Source organism: Triturus cristatus, chromosome 9, assembly GCF_964204655.1.
Source record: "Triturus cristatus chromosome 9, aTriCri1.1, whole genome shotgun sequence".
NCBI classification, from domain to species: domain Eukaryota; kingdom Metazoa; phylum Chordata; class Amphibia; order Caudata; family Salamandridae; genus Triturus; species Triturus cristatus.
In genome coordinates, this window is record NC_140592.1 from 1,009,935,316 (window position 1) to 1,009,956,818 (window position 21,503).

Consider the following 21,503-nt stretch of genomic DNA (forward strand, 5'->3'; position numbering starts at 1 on the left):
ATCCTACTCAACTCTTCTGTATTCCACTCTCCTCCTCTCCACTCTACGCAACTGCACTCTGCGCCACTCCACTATGAGCCGCTTCACTATGCCTGACTCCACTCTACACCACTCTGTTGTACTACACTGCCCTCTACAACACTCCACGCAATTCCAGTGTATGACCGTAACTCTACGCCACTATACACCACTCCAGCTTATGCCATTACAGTCTGTGGCACTCCGCTCTACACCACTCCACTGCACATCGCTCCACTATACGCTGTTCCACTCTGCATCACTCCACTTTACTCCACAGTACACCAATCCACGGAACACCACTCCACTATACACCCCTTCACTCTAATCTATTGTGCACACCTTCACTGTAAGCCACTCCACTGTAAGCTATTCCACTGTATGCCCCTCCACTCATCACCACTTCACTGTATGCTTTTCTACTGTATGCCACTCCACTCTCTGCCCCTCCACACCACTTCACACTACGTCACTCCACTCCACTTTGCTGCACGGTACGTCACACCACACCACTCCACACCATTCCATTTTACTCCACTCTATGCTATTCCACTGTACTCCACTCTACCCCACTCCACTCTATGCTAATCCACCTTACACCACTCTACTCCATTCCACTGTACGTTATTCCATTCTACGCCACTTCACTGTACACCCCTCCGGTGGACGCTATTCACCCTGCGGCATGTCACTCTGACGATCCACTCTATACCACTCCTCTCTATGCCACTCTGCTCTAGTCTATGCCACTCCTTGGCACACCACTGTTTGCTATCCCACTGTACGTGACTTGACTCTAAGACACTCAACGCCTATCCACTCTGCGTTATTCCACTGTACACCACTCCAGTGCAAGTCACTGGACTCTATGCTACTGAACTATACTCCACTCCACCCTACTCTTCTTCAGTCTAGACCACTCCAATCGATGCTATTCCACTCAATGCTATCCCACTGTACGCCACTCAACTCTACGCCACTATATGCTATCCTTCTGCACAGCACTCTACGCCATTACACTCTATGCTATTCCAGTATGTGCCAATCTGCTGTGCGCTCCTCCACTGTATGCCACAACACTGTATGCTTTTCTACTCTACCCCACTTTACTCTACTTTGTTCCACTGTATACCCCTCTACTCTATGCTAATCCACTCTATGCCACTACACTGTACGCAACTCCATTGACCACCACTCCATGCTACGCTTTTTCACTCTACACCACTCCACTATTTATCACTCTACTTTTCCGTATTCGACTCTACTCGACTCTATGCCACTCTACTCCGCTCTATGCCACTGCATTCTACACCTCTATACTATTTCACTGTACCACACTCTACTCTATACCACTATACGCTGCGCTGTTGTACGCCACTCCTCTCTACACTACTTCATTCTAATCTACACTGTTCCAGTATACGCAACTCCACTGTATCCCACTCTACTCTACACCTCTGCACCTTACCCCACTCCAATCTATGCTATTCCTCTGTTCGCCACTCTGCTATGTGCCACTCTATTGTATACCACAATACATTAGGCTACTCCACTCAACCCTTTTCCATTCTACACCACTCAACTCTATACCAATCCACTGTACGCCACTCCACTGTACACCTCTCTACGCTACACTATTCCACTCTGAGCTATTCCACTCTACCCCACTCCACTGTACGCCACAACACTAAGCTATTTCTACTATATACCACTCCACTATACCCCACTCTACTCTTCTGTATTCCACTCTGTGCCACTGCACACTCTGCCACTCAACTCTACGGCAGTCCATTCTACAATAGAGGTGGGCAGAACTCGCATAGAATTCCGCGGAGTTACAAGGAAACTCTGCAGGATTCCCTGGGGTTCTGCAGATGGGCAGAAATCTGCACGTCGCAGTGCTCGCGATGATTGCTAGCGCCAGGAGCATGTCCCACACTGAAAAATCAGTGCAATCTGCGCCATGCTCTGCACCAGAGGGCGTTGTATCTCGAGTTGGTTTTGCTGCCGCTTGAGTAGATTTTCTACTCAAGCTTCAGTTTTCTCACCGCAGACGGTCGCAACTGACGACTTTGGGAACATCTGGCTGGGTGCCCTCTTAGCACCTGAAAATCACACCAGGAGATGCCAATTCTCACTCGACAACTTATTGTTAGTGAGCCGTGCACGAGAAACAAATCCACCACGCAGTGGTTGGTGGAATTTTGCTTAAACTCCACATATCATGCGTAATGCAGTGGCCAAAACCTGGCCAACTCCGCTGACAGAGTGAAATGTATCGCCCACCCATACTGTACACCACTCTACTATATGCCACTCCACTTTACGACACTGCACTCTATAACACTCCACTCTATGCTATTCCAATGTACGACACTCAACTCTACACCTCTCCAGTCTACGCCATTACAGTCTATGCCACTCCACTATACGCTATTCCACTCTGCGCCAGTCCATTCTACAGGACTTCACTGTACGCTGGTACACTGCACAGCACTATATAACAGTCCACTATATGTTATTCTACTGTACTCCACTCCACTGTAAGCTATTTACTGTATGCCACTCCACTTTTTGTCACTGCACTCCACCCCACTCCAGTCTACGCCACTCCGCTTTATGCCAATCCACTCCATGCCACTCCACTGTATGCTAAAGCACTCTACAACCCTCTACTCTGTCAATCCATTCTTGCCACTCCACTCTACGCCGCTCCACTCTACGCCGCTCCACTCCACTCCCCTCTACGTCACTCCACTCTACGTCACTCCACTCTACACCACTCCATCCTACGCCACGCCACTCTACACCACTCCACTCTACGCCACTCCACTCTACACTACTCCAGTGTACACCATTTAACTCAACGCCACTCTACAGTATGGTATTTTACTCTATGGCACTCAACTGTACGCCACTCTGCCATTCAACTCTATGACTTTTCACTCTATAGCACTCCACTCTATTTTAAGCCACTCTACTGTACGCCACTCTACGACACACCACTGTTTGCTTTTCCACTGTAAGCGACTCAAGTCTTAGATCCAATCCACTATACGCTATTCCACTGTACATCACTCCATTGCAAGACACTCCACTCTACACCACTCCATTCTATGGTATTCCACTATACACCATTCGACTGTACGCCACTTTATGCCACTCCACTGTACTCTGTTCCACTCCATGGTACACTACTCCAATCTACACCATTCCACTTTATGCTATTCCACTGAATGCCACTCCACTCTGCACCATTCAACTTTATGCCACTCCACTGTACGCCACAATATTTTATGCCACGCCACTATTCCACTGTACGCAACTGCACTCTACGCCACTCCAGTCTACGCTATTCAACTCTATTACACTCCACTCTGTCACTCTACACCACTTCCCTCTACACCCCTGCACTGTAGTACATTCCACTGTATGACACTTCACTGTACAACACTACACTCTACCACACTCTCCTCCACTATACTCTAAGACCCTCCACTTAATGACGCTCCACTCAATGATATTCTACTCTACGATTTGAAACGCTGTTTCATTTAAAAATAAAAACCATTGTAATTCAATGAAAAAACCAATGGTTGAAGGAAGCTTAGCTGGAGTTAGGAAACCTTTGTTTATTCCTTCTATACAAACCAAACTTAAACTGCACAAGCATTACAAATTCTAAAGTTTTAGCTATGCCTTGAATTTTTATTTCACGCACCACCTTTAAATTACTGTTGCTTTATTTATTCTTTCTATAGAAGTCAAACTTAAACTACACAAACATTAGAAATTCTAAAGCTCTAGTTATAGCTTAAATTTCTAATTTATGCACCATCTTCAAATTATTATAACTCGTGCACCTCCATACACAGTGCAGTGAACTCGCTAGCCACTTCACAATAGCGTACAGTGGAGTGGCGTAGCATGGCATACAGTGGAATGACTTACAGTGGAATAGTGTAGATTGGAGTCACAGAGTAGAGTGGAATAGCATAGAGTGAGGTGACTTGCAGTGGAGTGGTGTACAGTGAATTTGCGTTGAGTGTCATAGATTTGAGTCTCGTACAGTGGAATAATTACAGGGGTGTGTTGTGGAGTGGTATAGAGTGGAGCATGGTAGAGTGGAGTAGCGTACTATAGAGTGATGTAGAGAGGAATAGTGTAGAGTTCTCTCTTTAGCCACTCTCACCCCAGGAACATGCTGGGCTTCTCTCCTACCCCTTCTCTCTCTCCTCAATGAGACAGACTTCTAGGCAGTCTCTCAGCTATTCCAGAGAAAGTGCAGATTTGAGGTGATGCCCTCTCACCTCCCGGAGCCTGGCTGTCAGGCAGTCACAAGCTATTGTCACGCAGCAGCCCTTCGTATACTCTGTGGAGCACTCCCTCCATGGGTCATGAAGAACTTGGAACTGGGGCAAAGTGGGGTGTCTTGGATCCCACATTCATACCCACCTTGTGGACAGGGAATACATATCCACTGCTTGAGGTTGCAAAGCCTATTCGGGGTGGGTTTTTTTCAGTTATCATTTTCAGGCAGCTCTTCAGAACAGGACAAGGAAGCTTGCAAGCTGACACAAGAAACAGAAACTAAAGTAGTAAGGACGTAATGAACAATCCCAGTAGTTTGTATGAGAACCGTGAGCAGGAATTCTTCTGGTTGATAGAAGAAGATTCAGTGCAACAGCCGAAAAGACAAAATTACTCATGGCTGGCACCAACATTTAGTAGGCTCTTGTTCTGAGCATTCAGTTTGTACATTCATTCCTACTGCCACCACTTTTTTTGTCCTGTCCTATATTCGGCTCCTCGGGTAAGTCTCCCTTTGATGCCTCATAGAAACCTTGACTTTTGGATTCCTGTGACATTACCTTTCCCTTTGCCGGTAGTCTGTCTTGTATTTGCATTTTTTGTTTTTTAAATGTTTTATTAGATTTTTGCATTGTGAATAAACATAACATTGCAGTGGAATCAATATGCTAAGATTGACAGGAATAGATAATAATGAGACACCAGGACATAGTGTATACGTCGAGGATTACAAGCAATTGCGTAGTTCTCACTAGTGTTAAGGAATGTATGAAAATGGTAGTGCAAGAACCATATAACTAGAACTTGGGAGAGGGGTGGGTTCGGAGGCAGGCACGTTGTGTGAGGACTGGCTAATGATACATAGGGAATGTGGCAATTCGGTCACAGCACAGGTGGCTTGCACAGGCAGGCTAGGATTGTGCGATGTGCAGCATGGAATGGTGAAGGAGATGGTGGGAAATTATGCACTGGCGGGCATATGGGAAGTGTTTAAAGACATAAGGATAGTGCAAGGGGAGGGGGTGTCGGGGCAATGAATTTACAGAGGGAGCTGTCTTGCATTTGCATATCAAATTTGTGGCTGTTACCTGGTGGCTTGGAGTTCATTTACTGTATCACTCCTAAGCACTGCCTGTAAGTGAAGCTGCTAAACTAGTGAATGTTTGATGTGTACTCTTGGCAAGTGCATTACTTTTTTATCCCTACCTCTTTGCCCTCTTACACTTTTATTGGTTCAGTGACACACAGCATAGTGAGTATGCTCCAAGATTTCAGTGGGTAGAGGCTGATTTCCTGATGGAGCATGACCATCTGAAGTACTTCCTGACAGTTTAACAGGCTGTATTTTATGATCAAGACGGGAGCAGAGTTGAATCCTGTACAGGCTATGGACCAAGCCCTTAACAACTTACATGAGGAAATAAAAATTGCCTTTTGAGAACGTACCTGTTTTTTTAATAAGATTAATTAGCAGGGGCTTCTCAGTAAACTATAACAATGTGATCGTACCACCCATACAATTGCTCATCCTGTAACCAGGTAACCAGACCCATTAATTCAGATTTTTCAGTATCCAGTGCAGCAACTGGGTTATCTCATCCCAATAAATATAGCGCATAATTTCATATTTTTTGGTATCCATTGCTCAAATTGTGTTAAATCCTCCCAATAAATATACAGAAGGTTCCTGATATTTGCAGCCTTTCATTTCACATTGTAATCTTAATTTTCTTTCCTGATCCCGGGCTTATAAACAGATCCGGAAGTAGTTTCCTTTTTTGTTCTATATAACTGGGAATGCTTTAGCCTGGGCCAGTCCACTAATTATAAATCAGTAATTGATTACGGAATTATTCCACCTTCTTGGAACAATTACCAGAACGTTTTGGTAAAAGAGAGTCCAAGCAGGATGCCTATATGAATCTCTGAACTTTAAATAAGAAGCACAATAATTGATTAGCAGGTAATAGATGATGCTGCAGCTGCATTCGTCTTCTAGAGTTTTTGAGGAAAACCGAAAAATTCATTATCACTTGTAGCAAATCAACATCTCTTCAGTACCATTAATAGATCTAGCTCTCCAAAACAAAGCTCATTGAAAACCGAGAAAGACTGAACGTTGTTAGCCCTCATGTCGATATGTTTCTTCTCTAACAGAGTCCAAGGCTGAGGGGAACTGAATAGACGAACCAGTTTAGATTGGTGAGGTAAGAAGGGCACTTACTGCAGAAGAGTGGGACCAAAGAAGAATTATACTTGACTTCCTAAAAGAATAACCCACTCAACCGGTAAACATGGAAACTCTACCTCAACTAGTAATACCAGGTCAAGTTATCTTCAAGATAAGATTTGCCACCAATAAATCTCATTATTACCTGACCATCACGTTAGGACTGATAGAAGAACCTCTCTGTGTGTTAGCATTTATTGATAGTGGTATTTCGGAATGCTTTATCTTTGCAGAGGAGAAGACTGATTAAAGAGGCAATGTGTAGAAATGGTTGTACTTCCCTCACATCTGGAAATATCAATTGGAACACCTCTCAGTTTTTGATGGTGATCACTTGTGATCATATAAAAATGTTGCAGTGTGATCTTATTAATGTACCAGCTTTTGATAATCCTAAGAGCGACGTGGCTTTGAGTTCACAATCCTTTTAACTGGGAAAGAGGAACTATTAGTTTTAATCGCTCATTTTAAGGAAATATTTATTGTACTGGGAGAACAGGCTTTGACCTGCCCCAGGGTACAAACTGAAAAACTAGAAGATATGCTCCCTGAGGCTTATAAGGAATTTCATGATGTCTTTGGCAAGGGGGAAGACTTTACCATGTCATTGCACCTACCATGTATCGATTATAGTGAACTTAATAAGATCAGTCAAGAATCTATATCGTTTACCTATCTTCTTTGTCTTGAGTGATCAACTTAAGAGTTCCTGGATTTTTCCCAAGTTAGATCTTCTTGAGGCTTACAATCTCATCCATATTTGAGGGAATTGGTGGTGTTAAATAGTAGACACGATCATTTAAAATGCCATTTGGCCTATGTAATGCACAGCCTCATTTCAGCATTTTATTGACATTTTCCCAGGTCTGCTAGATTCATTTGTAGTTGTCTATCTGAATGATACACAGTTTTTTTTATCATACTCTATAACAGAGCATCAAATTCATGTAAAAAAAAGTATTGAGAAGATTAAGCCAAGATTCTTTATATGCTAAATTAGAAAAATGTCTATTTAAAACTACTTCTTTTAACTTTTTGAATTTAAAAATGATCCAAATTGGTAAGAGCAAGGTTCAAGCAGTGAGAGAGTAGCCCGTTCCTTCTAATTTGGAAGCCGTGCAGCTTTTTAGGAGTTTCTTATTTTTATAGGCCATTCAATCCTTATTTTTGTGGCCCAGTACTTCCTTTGACCACCCTTGCTAAGAAATTAATACATTTCAATAGGGTGTTGAGCAAGATTGGGCATTTGAAACTTTAAAGGAAGGATTTACAACTGTTTCTGTCCTTAAGCATCCCGATCACAAACTGTTTCTTTTTTTTAGAGACAGGCTATTCTTGATATGCTATTGGTGCGATCCTGTCACAAGAAGACCCCACAACTAAGACATTTGACCCTTTACCTTATTAATCTTAAAGTCTGAATGCAGCTGGGTGGAATTATACAATCTATACTAGGAATCTTCTGGTTGTAAAGGAGCCACTATTTAAAAGAGGCCTAATTTCCTATCATTGTATGAACACATCATAAAAATCTTGAGTATTTAAATTCAATGAGATGTATGAATCCTCAACATACCAAATGGTCTTTTTTCCTTTCAAGATTTAACTAGAATATCACATGTAGATCACGAAAAGGACATAGTAAAGCTGATGCCTTAACACATCCCAAGGGGTGTCTTAAGGAAAGGGGGATAACCCTCCTTCTATTCGAATGATTCAAGTTGTAACACATTTTATGGACTCAATTTTTGGGCAAATCAACAAAAGAACAAGCTGGGGTGAAACAAGAAAAATTAACTGATACGTTTCCTACGAGGGGTTTAGGTAGGTTTTCAGATCTACCTAAAATTATTTACATTCCAACTAAGACATTGCAAATACCGATCATTATTTATGTCATGATAATCCTTTATCAGTGCATTCTGGCATTATAAGGACATATAATTTGATTCGGATATATTTTTGGTGGCCCAGCTTCGCGCCACAGGAGAGGAATATGTTAAAGACTGACATTTTTATGCCCAGGCCAAAGTTCCTTGTCAAAAATCTGTTGTATTGTTACTACCTCTCCCAACTCTGCAACAATCATGATCTTGTACTTCATTGCACTGCAGTAGGTGTGCCTGCTTTTTAGGAAAGTACTGTTATTAGGTAATGGTAGACTTTCTAAAAAAAATTGGCAATTTTGTCTTAGCTCAAGTTGGCCACTATTTTTAACACAATTTTCAGGCTGCATAAAATGCCTGAATTAATAATCGCGGTTAGAGGTTCTCTGTTAGTGCCCAGTTTTCGGCAATCCCTGTTTCATTCTTTTAAAGATGTCCCCCTTTCTGTTAATGAGTTATCCTCCACAAATGGATAGGCAGACAGAAAAGGTGAATCAACTCTTAGAGCAATACCTTTGATGACTATAAACATGTTTATCAAACTTAACTCCATTTAAACTGAATATTTCTATTGGTTTACAAACGTATACACATACATGTACATACTTTTAAGAACTGAATATAGTCAGAGAAACATCACAGCAAGGTGTGTTGATGGTAAACAATCTCAGGCAAATGACCCTTCAAATGCTTCTTGAAACTAACTAGCGAAGAAGAAAAGGTTTTATTTATTACAACAAGACAAATTCACAGCAAGGTGTGTTGATTGGTAAGCAATCTCAAGCAAATGACCGTTCAAATGCTTCTTGAAACTAACTAGCGAAGAAGAAAAGGTTGAATTTTTTAGGAGATGATTTCTTAATTTAGATATAGTAGTTAACAAGCAAAATTGAGAGAGGAGAATGAAATGCAGTCAGGAGGCAACACATTACAGAGGGAAGAAACCTAGGCGATATGTAAAGAAACAAACAGAGATAAGGAGAAGCTAACAAATGAAGAGACTTTAAGGCAATGTACAAAAAGTGAAACACAAAATAAACGTAATAGAGGAAGCCAGTATGGTTGGAATAGATGTGAAGGTATAAATACTTGAAGAATAAGAAACACTACGTTTTGCATGAGTTGAAGAGGGGCAATTACATACTATGGGCGGCCACATAAAAAGGTGAAAAATAGAACAGATGGTGAAAAACGTATAAATAAAAAATTTAAGATATAAGAGAATGCAATTAAGGAGCACAGCTTTCCAATAGGTTACACATTAAATCAGTCAGTTTTGACAACTGAGATAATGGATTCAGGGAGCTTTAGAGATGTGCTAAATATGAGTGCCAAGTTATGTGCAGACATAAAAACAAACTATTGACTAGGAAGAAATGAAATAGTAGGAGAGGAGGTATACTACCTAAGGTGCGAAAAGAGTGAATCTTAGGTTCTATAGTGTTAAGCTTTGGAAATTCAGAGGCCATCCACAACTCAACAGCTGATAAAAAAAGATAACTTTTTTTGGAAAGATAATTATAAAATGAAGATATGGGGGTCATTTGCTTGGATACTGAAATTAAAACCAATTGATGAATTAAAGGAGGACTAAGTAGTATCGTAGAGGAAAATTAGAAGACTAAGAACATATCCTTGGGGGGACACGAAAGTGGGAACATTTAATAGTGGAAAAGGCCCTATTTGAAGAGATAGTAAAAAGTATAAGCGGAAATATAGAGAAGAACCAATCAATCATTGACCCAGTGATAACTAAAGAATAAAATGCAGAAAGAAGAGCTTTTGGATCCCCCAAGTGTGTAGGTACAAGAATGTCATGGAAAAATATTGCGCTACAAAAGAATCTTAGTAAAATTATCTACTGTCATCAAGGTAATTATTTATTTGGTAAGTATAGGTTTAATAAACTTATTTCCACATATATGTACCTTGACAATATAAACATTTAGCTTCACGGCATATAGATGTGGAGTCAGTAAATCTATACATACCTGTATATACTAACCGTGACAATATTTTGGTAGTCAACTTTTTGGCTCCAATACTTTTGAAGCACAATATTTATGGTCATGATATTCTGATATAGAACCCCACCATTTCAGTAGCGGATGATATCTCAAGTGAGAACTGAATACAAGTGAGACCTGAATAAAAGAGAGTTTGTGGTAACTGGTGATGCCTTAAATGTCTTTCTATGGATGCTAAGCATTTTGATCTAGGGTTTCTTCAAAAACTATTTTCTGAAGTTATACCTTTGTTTCACTTATATTTTTTATCTGCAACTGTTAAACCTTTTTAGTGACAGGTGTGGCATATAACAATGTCAGTTTTCTTCTAGCCTGTTTTCATAGAGCCACAAGAGGCCTTTTTTTTACATGAATATCTCTACTGATTTCTGTATACAGCAGGCTTTTCACTGGTATTTTGTAACACAGGTGGGATTTTTGTTTTGAAATATACCTTTTGGTGGTTGGTACACTGTGAGGGAAAGGCTTAAACATCAATTGCTGAGATTTCTTTAAACTAAGCCTACTCAGAGGCTTTTTGGTTCCAGGGGATCACAATGGCGAGACGCCCCCAACAGTCAAAGATCATCGACCACAAGGGGCTCCGATTTCAGAAGAATACAGCTCTGATTTAAATGACAAGTGAAACTCGACCTCAAGAGTGGCCCAATGGTGACCCAATGGTGAGATGGCTTCAACCTCAGGAGGATCCCAGCACTAAGAATGGCCCATTCAGGAGATGAAATAGCCATCATGAGGACTCCAAGGCAAACCGTCTGTTCCTAGTAAACAGAGAGCCTGAATCTTTGTCTAATATCAGTTAAAGCCTATGGAACCAATTGGCAGCCATTAGTGAGAGGGTTGTGACCTCCAAAAGGCTAAACATCCGATAATCATAATGGGGCAGAAGTTTATCAACCTTAACTGAGTCCCATGGTTGAGAAACAGTTAACAGTGAGCCATATATTTAAGACACAATATCTTTAGACATCAAGTAGTGTAAATATATACTGCCAGACAGAAGTTAAAAGACATTGAAGCAATCCAGTTGGACGTTAGTCCGACCTTGGAAGGCAAATGAGAAATGCCATTCAGGCCATATCTTGGGAGTAGTTGCAAAAATATCTCCATGAGGTCATCAAGAATTGAGACTAGATACGTTCTGTATTCACAGGATGCTAAGGATAGGCATATTTCTCTGTATATTTTGCTCTTAATGTCCCCATTTACAACAAATAGCAATGATACTTTTTAAACAGCTTTGGCCTGTCGAATATGTGTCTGATTAAGGACAGATTTAGTAGCTAGTAAGAATGCTGACTGGTAATCCATTTACAGAATAATTTGAAGAACGAATCTGTTATCCTTGTTAATACAGCTCTGTTTTTGTTAGTACCACCGACAGTGTGCTACACGCTTTATAGGCGGCTTTCTCTCTCATCTTTTTACCTCTTTTATTATCATAGTCTTCAAAGAATGTCTAATTTAAGATGTCATTGGTTACATGTATCAGAATACTGGTAACCTCTATTGTCGCAAATCTCTATCCCTCATGTTTCACAGTTGTAGGAGGAAATTTCCATAAACATATGGAGCATACTGCAGTAATTCACAGAGCAGGAGGGGGCCGCTGCAGGTCTTCTCTGTGCTCCTCTCACCTGGAACTTCTCTACTTATATTACAAGCATGGCAGAATTACCCGCTGGGATTTTCTCCTGGGGCAGTCACTAATAGCGCTTGTTTAGAACTTCCCTGGTGGGGAATTTCTATAGTATTTAATAGTATTCAGAGTGGAGATGCTCGGAGTGAAGAATAATATGGTGTTTGCACATGGATTTTGATATTTTCCACTAATTCTGGGTACTTTTCCTACCGCATATTTCACCAAGTTTTTCTTGCAAAAGGTGCATGGAGAAATAATTGTTGGAAGTGTAGTGATCCTGCACAACACTTAATGCCAATTCTACAGATAACTCCTGTTACTAGCCGAACGTGAACTTACGAGAAACTCCTGATGAGCACCCAAGAGTTGGCCTTGATGTCAGCTTCCCTGCCAGAAAAATTGTTGATTGAGCTCTGGAATTTTGTCTGGAAGTTATGTTGTGTCACCTTTAGTAATGAATTCGGCCTTTGGTGGAGAGGTGTGGCTCACTAGTTAGAGGCGGCAGACCCGTAAGCAGAGAATCGGCCAGGGACCAGGGTTCAATTCCCGACGCGGCAGGGTTGTGGACCAGGGTCAAAACGGACTCGATAATTCTCGCCTCGGTACCTACTCTAACCAGGAACACACTCGGCAACTCTGGGCATTAAGCTTGCCTCATCTCTACAACGGCCCCCCACAGATGCCGGGGATGCCTGGTTTCACCTTGGAGATTCCCAGAAAGGGACCATCTCACAGGGATAGCCAGGACGGGTTCCCCAGCGGTCTACAGCGCCGGGACGCCCCATTGCTGGGGCAGCTGTGCGCTTTACAAGTCTACAACATTTACATTTACATTTGGCTTCCGCCACCAAATTGCTGAAAATATAATTTAAAAAACATGTTTGTGATACTCCTTCCATGCGGTAGAGGCAACTGTTCAGGTCCACCTGTTTCATCCCTTTATAGTAGAGATAGTGATCATTCCTACTTTCTTTCTAACCTACCTAGGCATCAGGATCTGAGACTGACTCTCATTCAGCCATTGTAGCCTAGAAGCACCAACCTCTAAGCAAGTCTCCCAGTTTCATCTAGAGCTTCCCGCCTATGACCAATTAGAGAGATGAAACTGCTATCATGCCATTCTCTATCTGTCTTTTGGGGTAAGTGTTGTCTAGTAGAAAATAAAGTTCACATGGGAGGTGACAAAGACTGGTTGGGTTGTTATGAACTTGTGTATGTTGTTTTCCCTGAGATAACTGTCTCTTTTCTTTTCAGATCCCAGAAAAGCTGTACGTTCTCACCGCCCTCGCTGCAAGAGCCAAATTGAAAGACTGGCACACTATAGACGCCTTGCTTACAACAAAGGTAAAGAGTGTAGCTTATCGAAAGCATGTCTTGCAGTTTGTCCAGTGAGTACTGTGCATATCTTCTTATTTTAGAGAAATTACTCAATATCTCCTATTGGAAATAATGTGATCGGAATGCTTAGTCTGCTTTTAATGTCCCAGGAAGCCTCATCTTTCAAGGACAAAACAGACCTTTTTAATGCTAAGACCAGTATGAATAAGAGAATATAGATTCACTGTGTTATGTTTGGGAAACAAACATTCTATTCGGTAACCCATACACACAACTCTGCACTCCTTTCTGGAAAATGCTTTCCTTGGAATCGCTCCACATGAAAAAGATTTTGGTATACAAATGCACAGCCCCTTTTTAGTTTCAATGGTTTAACATAGAAGTATATCATAATGACATTAAGTAATGGCGGTGTTGCTTTAAGCAGGACTTTCTCAGCAAAGGCAGAACTAACTCAAAAATGTTCCGCAAAGAAATGATTCATAGACACTGTTAGACCTGTCAGCCCTTTGGGTGGTCCCTCCTCATCATTATTTATTTTGTCCCACTTTTGCCTCAAACCCTGTTTGAATTTTTCCTTTTTGGGAACCACCAGACTTTTTCGTGTTGCTGCAGATTCAGGGAGCCATTTTAGCTACCCCTGAAACTTCTGTCTGAGGGCCTGGAGCACAAAATGGTGGCCACCTGTGACATCACAGCATCCACTGGAACCTACCAGCACCTTCCAGAACATTCCAGAACCCTGTGACAGTTGGAGGCGGTTTAGAATGTTGGGAAGCTAAGACAGAGGGTTGGCAGTTGGAGCTGGCAGTTGGCACCTGACTGGTGAAGAGTGAGCAGCAGAAACTTGAAGGAGGAAGGAGTGAAGCAGCAGGGGTGGAAACTTGTGCCTGGAGTGGGGTCCATAAACCCACCCTTGATACTAGTCCCTACTGACTGAGCCCAGCCTGGAGCCCTGTGTGGGAAGAAGCAAGAAAAACCATCCTAAGGACCTGGACAGCAGGAACAGGCCTTAGAACCAAAGAACAGCAAGATCCTGACCTGAATATTGGTTTCCCTGGAGTCCAACGTCGAGTAGCCTGAGACCTGGAGCCCGAGGTGGAGAAGCGGCGCCGACTGGAAAGCGGACGTCGTACCCGGAGCCGCCAGAGGTCGAGAGAGGGCACCGTCAGAGGTCGTGAGGAGTACCAGAGGTCGAGGAGGAAGTCACCCGAGGTCGAGTGAGCGGCGTCATCGGAGGAGTGAAGTCCGCCCTCCGGAGTCGTCGGAGACCAAGGTGAAGTGTACCGGAGGTCGGGAGTGAGGATCGCACTCTGGAGTCGCCGGAACCTGAGAGAATCGTGCCGGAGGTCGGGAGTGGAGGTCGCGCTCCGGAGTCGCCGGAAACCTAAGGAGAGGAGCACCGGAGGTCGGGAGTGAGGTCGCCATCGGACCGGAGCCGCCCGAAGTCGACATCGAGTAAAGACTGCCCGACGCCATTGAATCGGAGGTCGAGATCGAGCCGAGGCCGCCGACATCGAACCGGAGCCGCCTACCGGCGTCGTCAAAGAACTGACATCGTGCCGAGGCCGCTGACATCGAACCGGAACCGCCTCACGGCGTCGACACGACTCCAGCGGCGTCGGAGCATCAGAAAAAGGGCAGTAAGTGGAGTAGAGGGCGCCTAAGGCCCTGTGGAGACCTGAGAGACTGCTCTAAGGGGCTAGGGAGGTGCTGGAACCAACCTGACTGTGCCAGGGGTGAGCTGGGACTAATCTAGAGAGGTTGTGTGGAGGGAGAGAGCCAAGTCTCTGGTATTCCCCCCTTGATCTACCTCAGTTTAGGCCTCAGCCTTGTCCAAGCCAGGGAGTAGACACCCTCAAGCCTTCCACATCCCCACAAGCTGTGCCTGGGCCAAATCAGCCCTTAGGAATTCAAAAGTGATCTGATTCTATGAGTGTCACTGTCAGCTTTTAAGTATTTATTAGGGGCACTGTATTTATTGTATTTAACCTATTTATTGCTTCACTGTATTTATTGGTCCACAGTATTTATTGATGCACAATATTTATTGGTTTACAGTATTTATTGCCTCAGAATATTTAATTGCCTGTATGTATTTCACTTTTATTTATGCCTTCAGTATTTATGATCACCCCTATTTATTGAATCATTAAGCCAGTATTTATTTGACCTGCACTATCTAAAAAGTTTGTATATTGTGATTGTTATTTATTTTATCCAATCAGCAACTAAGAGAAAAAGAAGATAAAGAAAGATATTTTCATAATTTTTACAGTGTAGAGTCGTTTTTGGAACGGATGCACGCATGGTTATTGTTTGGGTATGTCGTATGCTTAGCACGGAGCCTGATTCCTGACCACTCGAGCCAAGCTACCACAGTGTGTCCGGAAGAACACCACCACCCTTTCAGTGTGGGAGTGTGTTTTTCCAACAGACACTATTAGCAGTCACTAGTGGCCAAACCGCCTTACACTCCTGGCATGCAAACTTTGCAGAAGAACCATCTTCAGAGTGTGTTTTTGTGCAGTGCTTCTGTACAACCCAGAAAGTATTAGTGGAGAGGCTTTCAGTGGTACAGTAATCAATAGTGGGACATAATTTTGGGTTCACCCAGGGTTACTGGTGTGGCTGTATTCCCTCCTGACAGTCCCTCATTTGCTACTCTCTTGCCTGCATTTGATCATCGGCTGTCAGACTTTAGAGTCATTTGTTAATTGGATATTTGTAGTAATAATTGTTATCCATTTCTTGTGATTTCATTGGAGCTATAGGCTGCCTAATGCTACTTTTTGTGATCTCCTCAGTGTTACAAGATGCCTGATATCACCAGGGAGTCAAAAGGCACATAAAGACATGTGCACTAACCATATGATTTTGTTTAAATTATACTAGCTGTAACGCTAACCAGTTTTCAAGAATTAATTTTACAAGGGAGTAATTTGCTTAAAATCATTATTTTCTAATTGTGTGAGTTTATTTGTGAAAAGCTGCATCTGCATCTCCAACCAAAGTGCCCCCTTTTGGAATCTTTGGCGCTTATTAAGAATGGCCTCTGTTCACATCCTTGCACGTGTATTGGAATCAAGAGTTTAGCAATAATTACTCCCTCCCCCGCAATTTTCTATGGGTGAATTTTGATAGGTCCACTTTTCAAAATATTTGCTGGGGACAATGCTTGGTGAATGCCAGTGCATGCAGATTTTGGTGCAGGTAGAACCAATCTCTATCTGCATGTCATTCCACAGCTGACTGGGGAGTCCTCGTGATGGCAGCCATTTATCAGCCCCAATAAATACTGATCCATGGGGTATTGTTTTTTTCCAGGACTGGTAAATAACCCAACCCCTCACCCAACTACTCATAACTAAGGCCAGTGTCTTCAAGTGGAGTTTAGTTTTTGCAAGTATGCAAAGAAAGTACTCAACCATACTCCAAAGTCTGAACCCTCTATAATAATGTTCATTACTGCAGATAGCAAAATATATGTTCCTTCAAACGTTTAGTTGTCTAAAGAGTCTAGCTCAGTGTCTCCAGACCTATGGCTTACACTTTTGAATCCCAAGGCGTTTAGGCGGCCTCTGGAAGTCGGAAATGCAGAAAGATGCTTTCTTAAAGCAAGCACTGCGTGGTCATTGGATGAAATTCTGTGGAGCAGTATTGGCAATTCATTTGGGCCTTTGACATTTTGTGGACTTTACTAAGCGTGGTTTGTTTTCCTATTATATTAGCACAATGTTGTAATTTTACTCTTTTATTCAATGTTGTTTTATCAATCTGATTTTCATACAAGTATTATTTATTGTGCCCATGTTAATATCTGTGTGTCCTTTTTCAAAACCCAGTTACAGTGTTATTTTCTGCATGTCTCTGAACCTTTTTTGGTTTGTTGGGCCATTTTGTTTGCCCTAGAACTAAGATTTGTCTTCTTTAAGTGAATCCAAAGGAACTATTGTCTTCTAGAAATGTAGCCCAGTACACAAGCAAACATGCCAAGCCATGTGTTTTAGTTCTTGTATTCACTGCATGTATGAGGAATTCTCCAAGGGTCACTTTTTCGTGGTAGTCTGATCCTGCTACACTCAGCGCCTTCTGCCATTTCAGAACTGGCTCGGTTACACAAAGAAGAGAGCCCCCATTGGCTTCCATCGAGTGGTGGAGATCCTGCAAAGGAATGGCGCCCCAGTTCAGGTAGGAGCATCCTCTATGATGAAAAACTGGAATTTTGCACCCTTGGAGTATGTTCACTGATGTTTCCTTCAAACCCTAATCTCATTCAAGCATCGTACTAGTCTCGAAATGACTAACCAGCTATCCAGTTGTTTAATTCATCTATTTTATGAATATGTTAACGAAAGGTGTTTGTTGATAAATCATATGCATTGATAAAAACGAGTTGTTTACTAATATAGTCTTTTCCTCCTGCCCATGATGACCTATGTACTGTGCCTGTAGCATCTCGTTTTTTGCCAATATGATAATGCAATGCTTCAAAAAAAAAAATGTAAGTGCCAGTCTCCAAACAATGCATGTTATTTAGGGGGAAATAACTGTCCTGTATGGATATTTTTGATTGCTTGTGTGCATCTAGGCTCCAAAAAGAACTTAAGAAGACTACTGTAATTTAAAAACATAATTGCAAAAAATAATTAAAGATGAATAAATAGATTTAATTGATGACAATTCTTTTAACGACGTTGTGGGCCTCCAAAGATGATATTGGCTTTCCAACAAAACTTAGAAAAGCAAATCATACGGTATGCACTGAAGCATGACTTGAGTGCACATCTGACCACAACATGGGCAGATAATTTTCCATTGGCCAGAGAGAGGGACAGCATATGCTTTTGGTTTCACCATAGTGTAAAACCTCTTTTGTTCCATCTTTTCAACGGGTTTCATCATTTTTAGCAATAAATGAATAGAATAAAACCAGGAAACCTCACTTGTTAAGCCAGCATCTCTAAAACACTACATTGCAGGTATGTATGTTATAGGAAACATATTTAAGAAGTACACTGTTATCTGGAGAGGTTTGTTAGTGGTGAGTAAAATATGGAATAATATAGTGTAAGGTGGGTTTGTAGAGTGCTGCTTGTCACCCGTGAGGGTATCCAGGTGCGCTGAGTTGGTGAGTGTAGGTGTGTGGTGAGGCTGGGTCTGAATACAGGCAGTCTCAATGGTACCACAAGAAGGAAAATTGAATAGCCAGTCAGTAGTGGCTGGTGTCAGGGAAATGTGGTGAGGCAGCGGGTTGGGGGGGGGCTGTAACAAAACAAACAATAAAAAAACGTACCTGACAGTCTTCTGCACCTCTGGGCTTAGGCTGAAACTCCCAGACTCCCTTAGGGCCAATCCAGATGCTGCTGTCATGCCCACGGGAGCAGTGTTGGGAATAGGCTGAGCGGCCTTGTTTTGCGCTCCAGTGGGAGCTGGGAGCCTGTGCCTGCTGATCTCTCCACCCAGCAATACAGCTGGGTTGGAGAGATGTCAGTGCGCATGATGGTTTGGCCGTCCTAAGACAGTTGGCGAAACCGTCATGCTCACTGACAGCAGTGGCCACCACTCCTCCTCCCCCTGCTGCAGTGCTGTGCCCCCCCACCCCAAGACTCGGCTAAAGGATGAAAAATAAAATGGTCATCATTTTATTTTGGTTTGCCTCTGCGGGCGGGTGGGGTGGGGTGGCGATGCTCCTGAAGTACTGGGAATTTTAAGCCCAGCGGTGCAGGGGAACACACCCTATGACTTCGGGTTCTTCCTGTTTCAGACCTACAGAAACACAGAGTCTTCTGGGTGAAGTCAAAGATCAGTTTATTGGCTGCAGACCAATTACAGGTATCCTAGAAGTACAACAGCGTGTATGTTCTCAGGAGACTGCTAAAAGTTACAGAAACGGGCTTCTCCTTAAATACAAAATATCATGCTTCAGGCACACATTCCTTGGTTTACGATATGGCCATATAAATGTATACATTACAAACGAAAAGGCAGAGTCATGATGACCATCCCACATTCCAGGTAAGCCAGCCCACAATTATTTACCCAGCAAGGCTCAGATCCCACATCAGATATCAACAGGCCCCAATAAACACGAGCATCTCCTGTTTAGAAAACAAGCCATAAAGCAGGAACAATCAGGTGTGAAAGAGATTAGCTGGAGGCTCGTGTGGGATGAAAAGGCTTTATGGTGTGTCAAGCCCTGATGCTAATCACAGGTGGCCGTAGGACGGGGAGCTCGTGGGACCGTACTGACCTGGGGCAGCAGAGCCAAGCTGCACAGGTCACAGAGAAGTCAAAGGAAGGCACATGTGCTCTAAAAGGCCCGTATTTGCTTCATGATATGTAGCCTATGTGAGGGCAACCATAAGATGGCCACCGCTCTAAGATGGAACCCACGGAGTCAATGTATAATAACGTATACATAGTGCATTCATAGCTAAAACGTTACACAAAGCACTTGTACATACCGCATTGACCATTCGCGGTTCGCTAATACCGGGATAGACAGGGGTAGGGCCCTGCCTCCTACGCGGTCCCAAATTCTAAAGTACGACAGACCCTCCTTTTGCCCTTACATAGGCAACAACTATGCTCACATCAATCCGAGTCTAGGTCAATATTCACGAAGTCATGGAGATGTTGCTGTAGCATCATCCTATTACTTAGCTCGTCCCTCGATACAGGTTTCCTTACACATAATGTAGCACAGAGGCCACATATCGCAGGAGCACACTGTATGCACAGACAGAACAGGAAAAGGATGGCTAAGATCATTCCAATGACCATCAGAATTTTCCAACCCCAGGCAGATATCAGTTCCCAGAACCACCCCACCAGTGACCAATCTCCTTTATCCACGTGTATGGATTCAGATATTTTATGCAGTTTGGAGATGGCTTGATAAACTGTTGGAGCGTTATCTGGTATGAAAATGCAACAACTAGATTGGATAACCTTACATACCCCACCGCAGTCTGCATGTATAACGTCTAGAACCATACGGTTCTGCAAAGTCATGAGGCGATCCGCTTGGAGCTCAGCTGTCAAATTACCAAGGGCACCAGCCGTAACATTAACAGTGGATTCAACCACACGAGTCAGTTGTCTCAGGTTCCTACTATTAACCATAGGTCCCCAAAACGGCAGGAAACCCAAAAAGAAGTCTCCCGCTTCCTGACCGGCAGTATCCTCCTTACTAATCACGCCTCTCACAACTCTGGTCTTGTGATAGTCAGAGGCAGCAGTGAATGTTGGCGGTAGCAGATTTGCAATATAGCATGTGCCCGAGAAATCAGGGGGCAACCATGTATATGCTCGGTCATTGCAGACAAAATATGTACCCTTGGCAGCCAAAAACGCAGGGGAAAACTGTGACGGAAAGGTGTACGTTTCAGTACAGTCACTTTTTCCCAGTTGAGCTCTTGGATTCTGACCATTACCTTGTAAACAGAACCGACCTATGTGGGGTACGACCCAAATTGGGGATGAGATTTTTCGCTGTCTTTCACCCAGACTAATACTATACCCCGTCGCGTTCCACCCTACATAAGCTCTCAACTCTTCTTTGGGAATAGATGAGTATGCATCGATATCTCTGCTCATATCGGCAACTCCTTTCATTAAAGCTTTATTATTTGTGCTAGGTCTGATGGAACGCGGTTGTCGCGGGGAGTAGGCGTCTAATGCAAAGAGAAACATGGTCTGGAATGCCCATGACGATCCATTGTAACTAAACGGCAGCACTAGATAAGGAATACCCTTATTAATGGTATGTGGCATTAAACCACACACCCAGCAATTGGTTGTATTCATGACTAGTTGGTGCTGGTGCAGGAGCTGAATAAACGAGTTGTTTACAAACTCAGACCGTCTAGCTTGTTCATGTTCGGGCAGAGGGTGAAAAGAGTGTGAGGAGATAGTAGGAGGAGGTATAGGCTGTACAGTGGGTGCAATGGGCTCTTGAGAGGAGAAGAATACAAATCCTACAGTAAACACTACCATACTACATAATATAAACAGACATACAAATACAAAACGTTTGCTCTTCATTA

The 21,503-nt window shown here is 42.8% G+C and overlaps 1 protein-coding gene across 2 annotated transcripts in view; it reads left to right on the plus strand.

Annotated features, from left to right (window-relative positions):
• VIPAS39 (VPS33B interacting protein, apical-basolateral polarity regulator, spe-39 homolog) overlaps nucleotides 1–21,503 on the plus strand; it is a 360,975-nt gene that overhangs the window by 306,592 nt on the left and 32,880 nt on the right. For both annotated transcript variants that reach the window (XM_085626643.1, XM_085626644.1), the window contains exons 16-17: nucleotides 13,369–13,458; nucleotides 17,557–17,643. In XM_085626643.1, coding sequence (XP_085482769.1) covers nucleotides 13,369–13,458; nucleotides 17,557–17,643 — 177 coding nt within the window. The remainder of the gene's footprint in view (nucleotides 1–13,368; nucleotides 13,459–17,556; nucleotides 17,644–21,503) is intronic.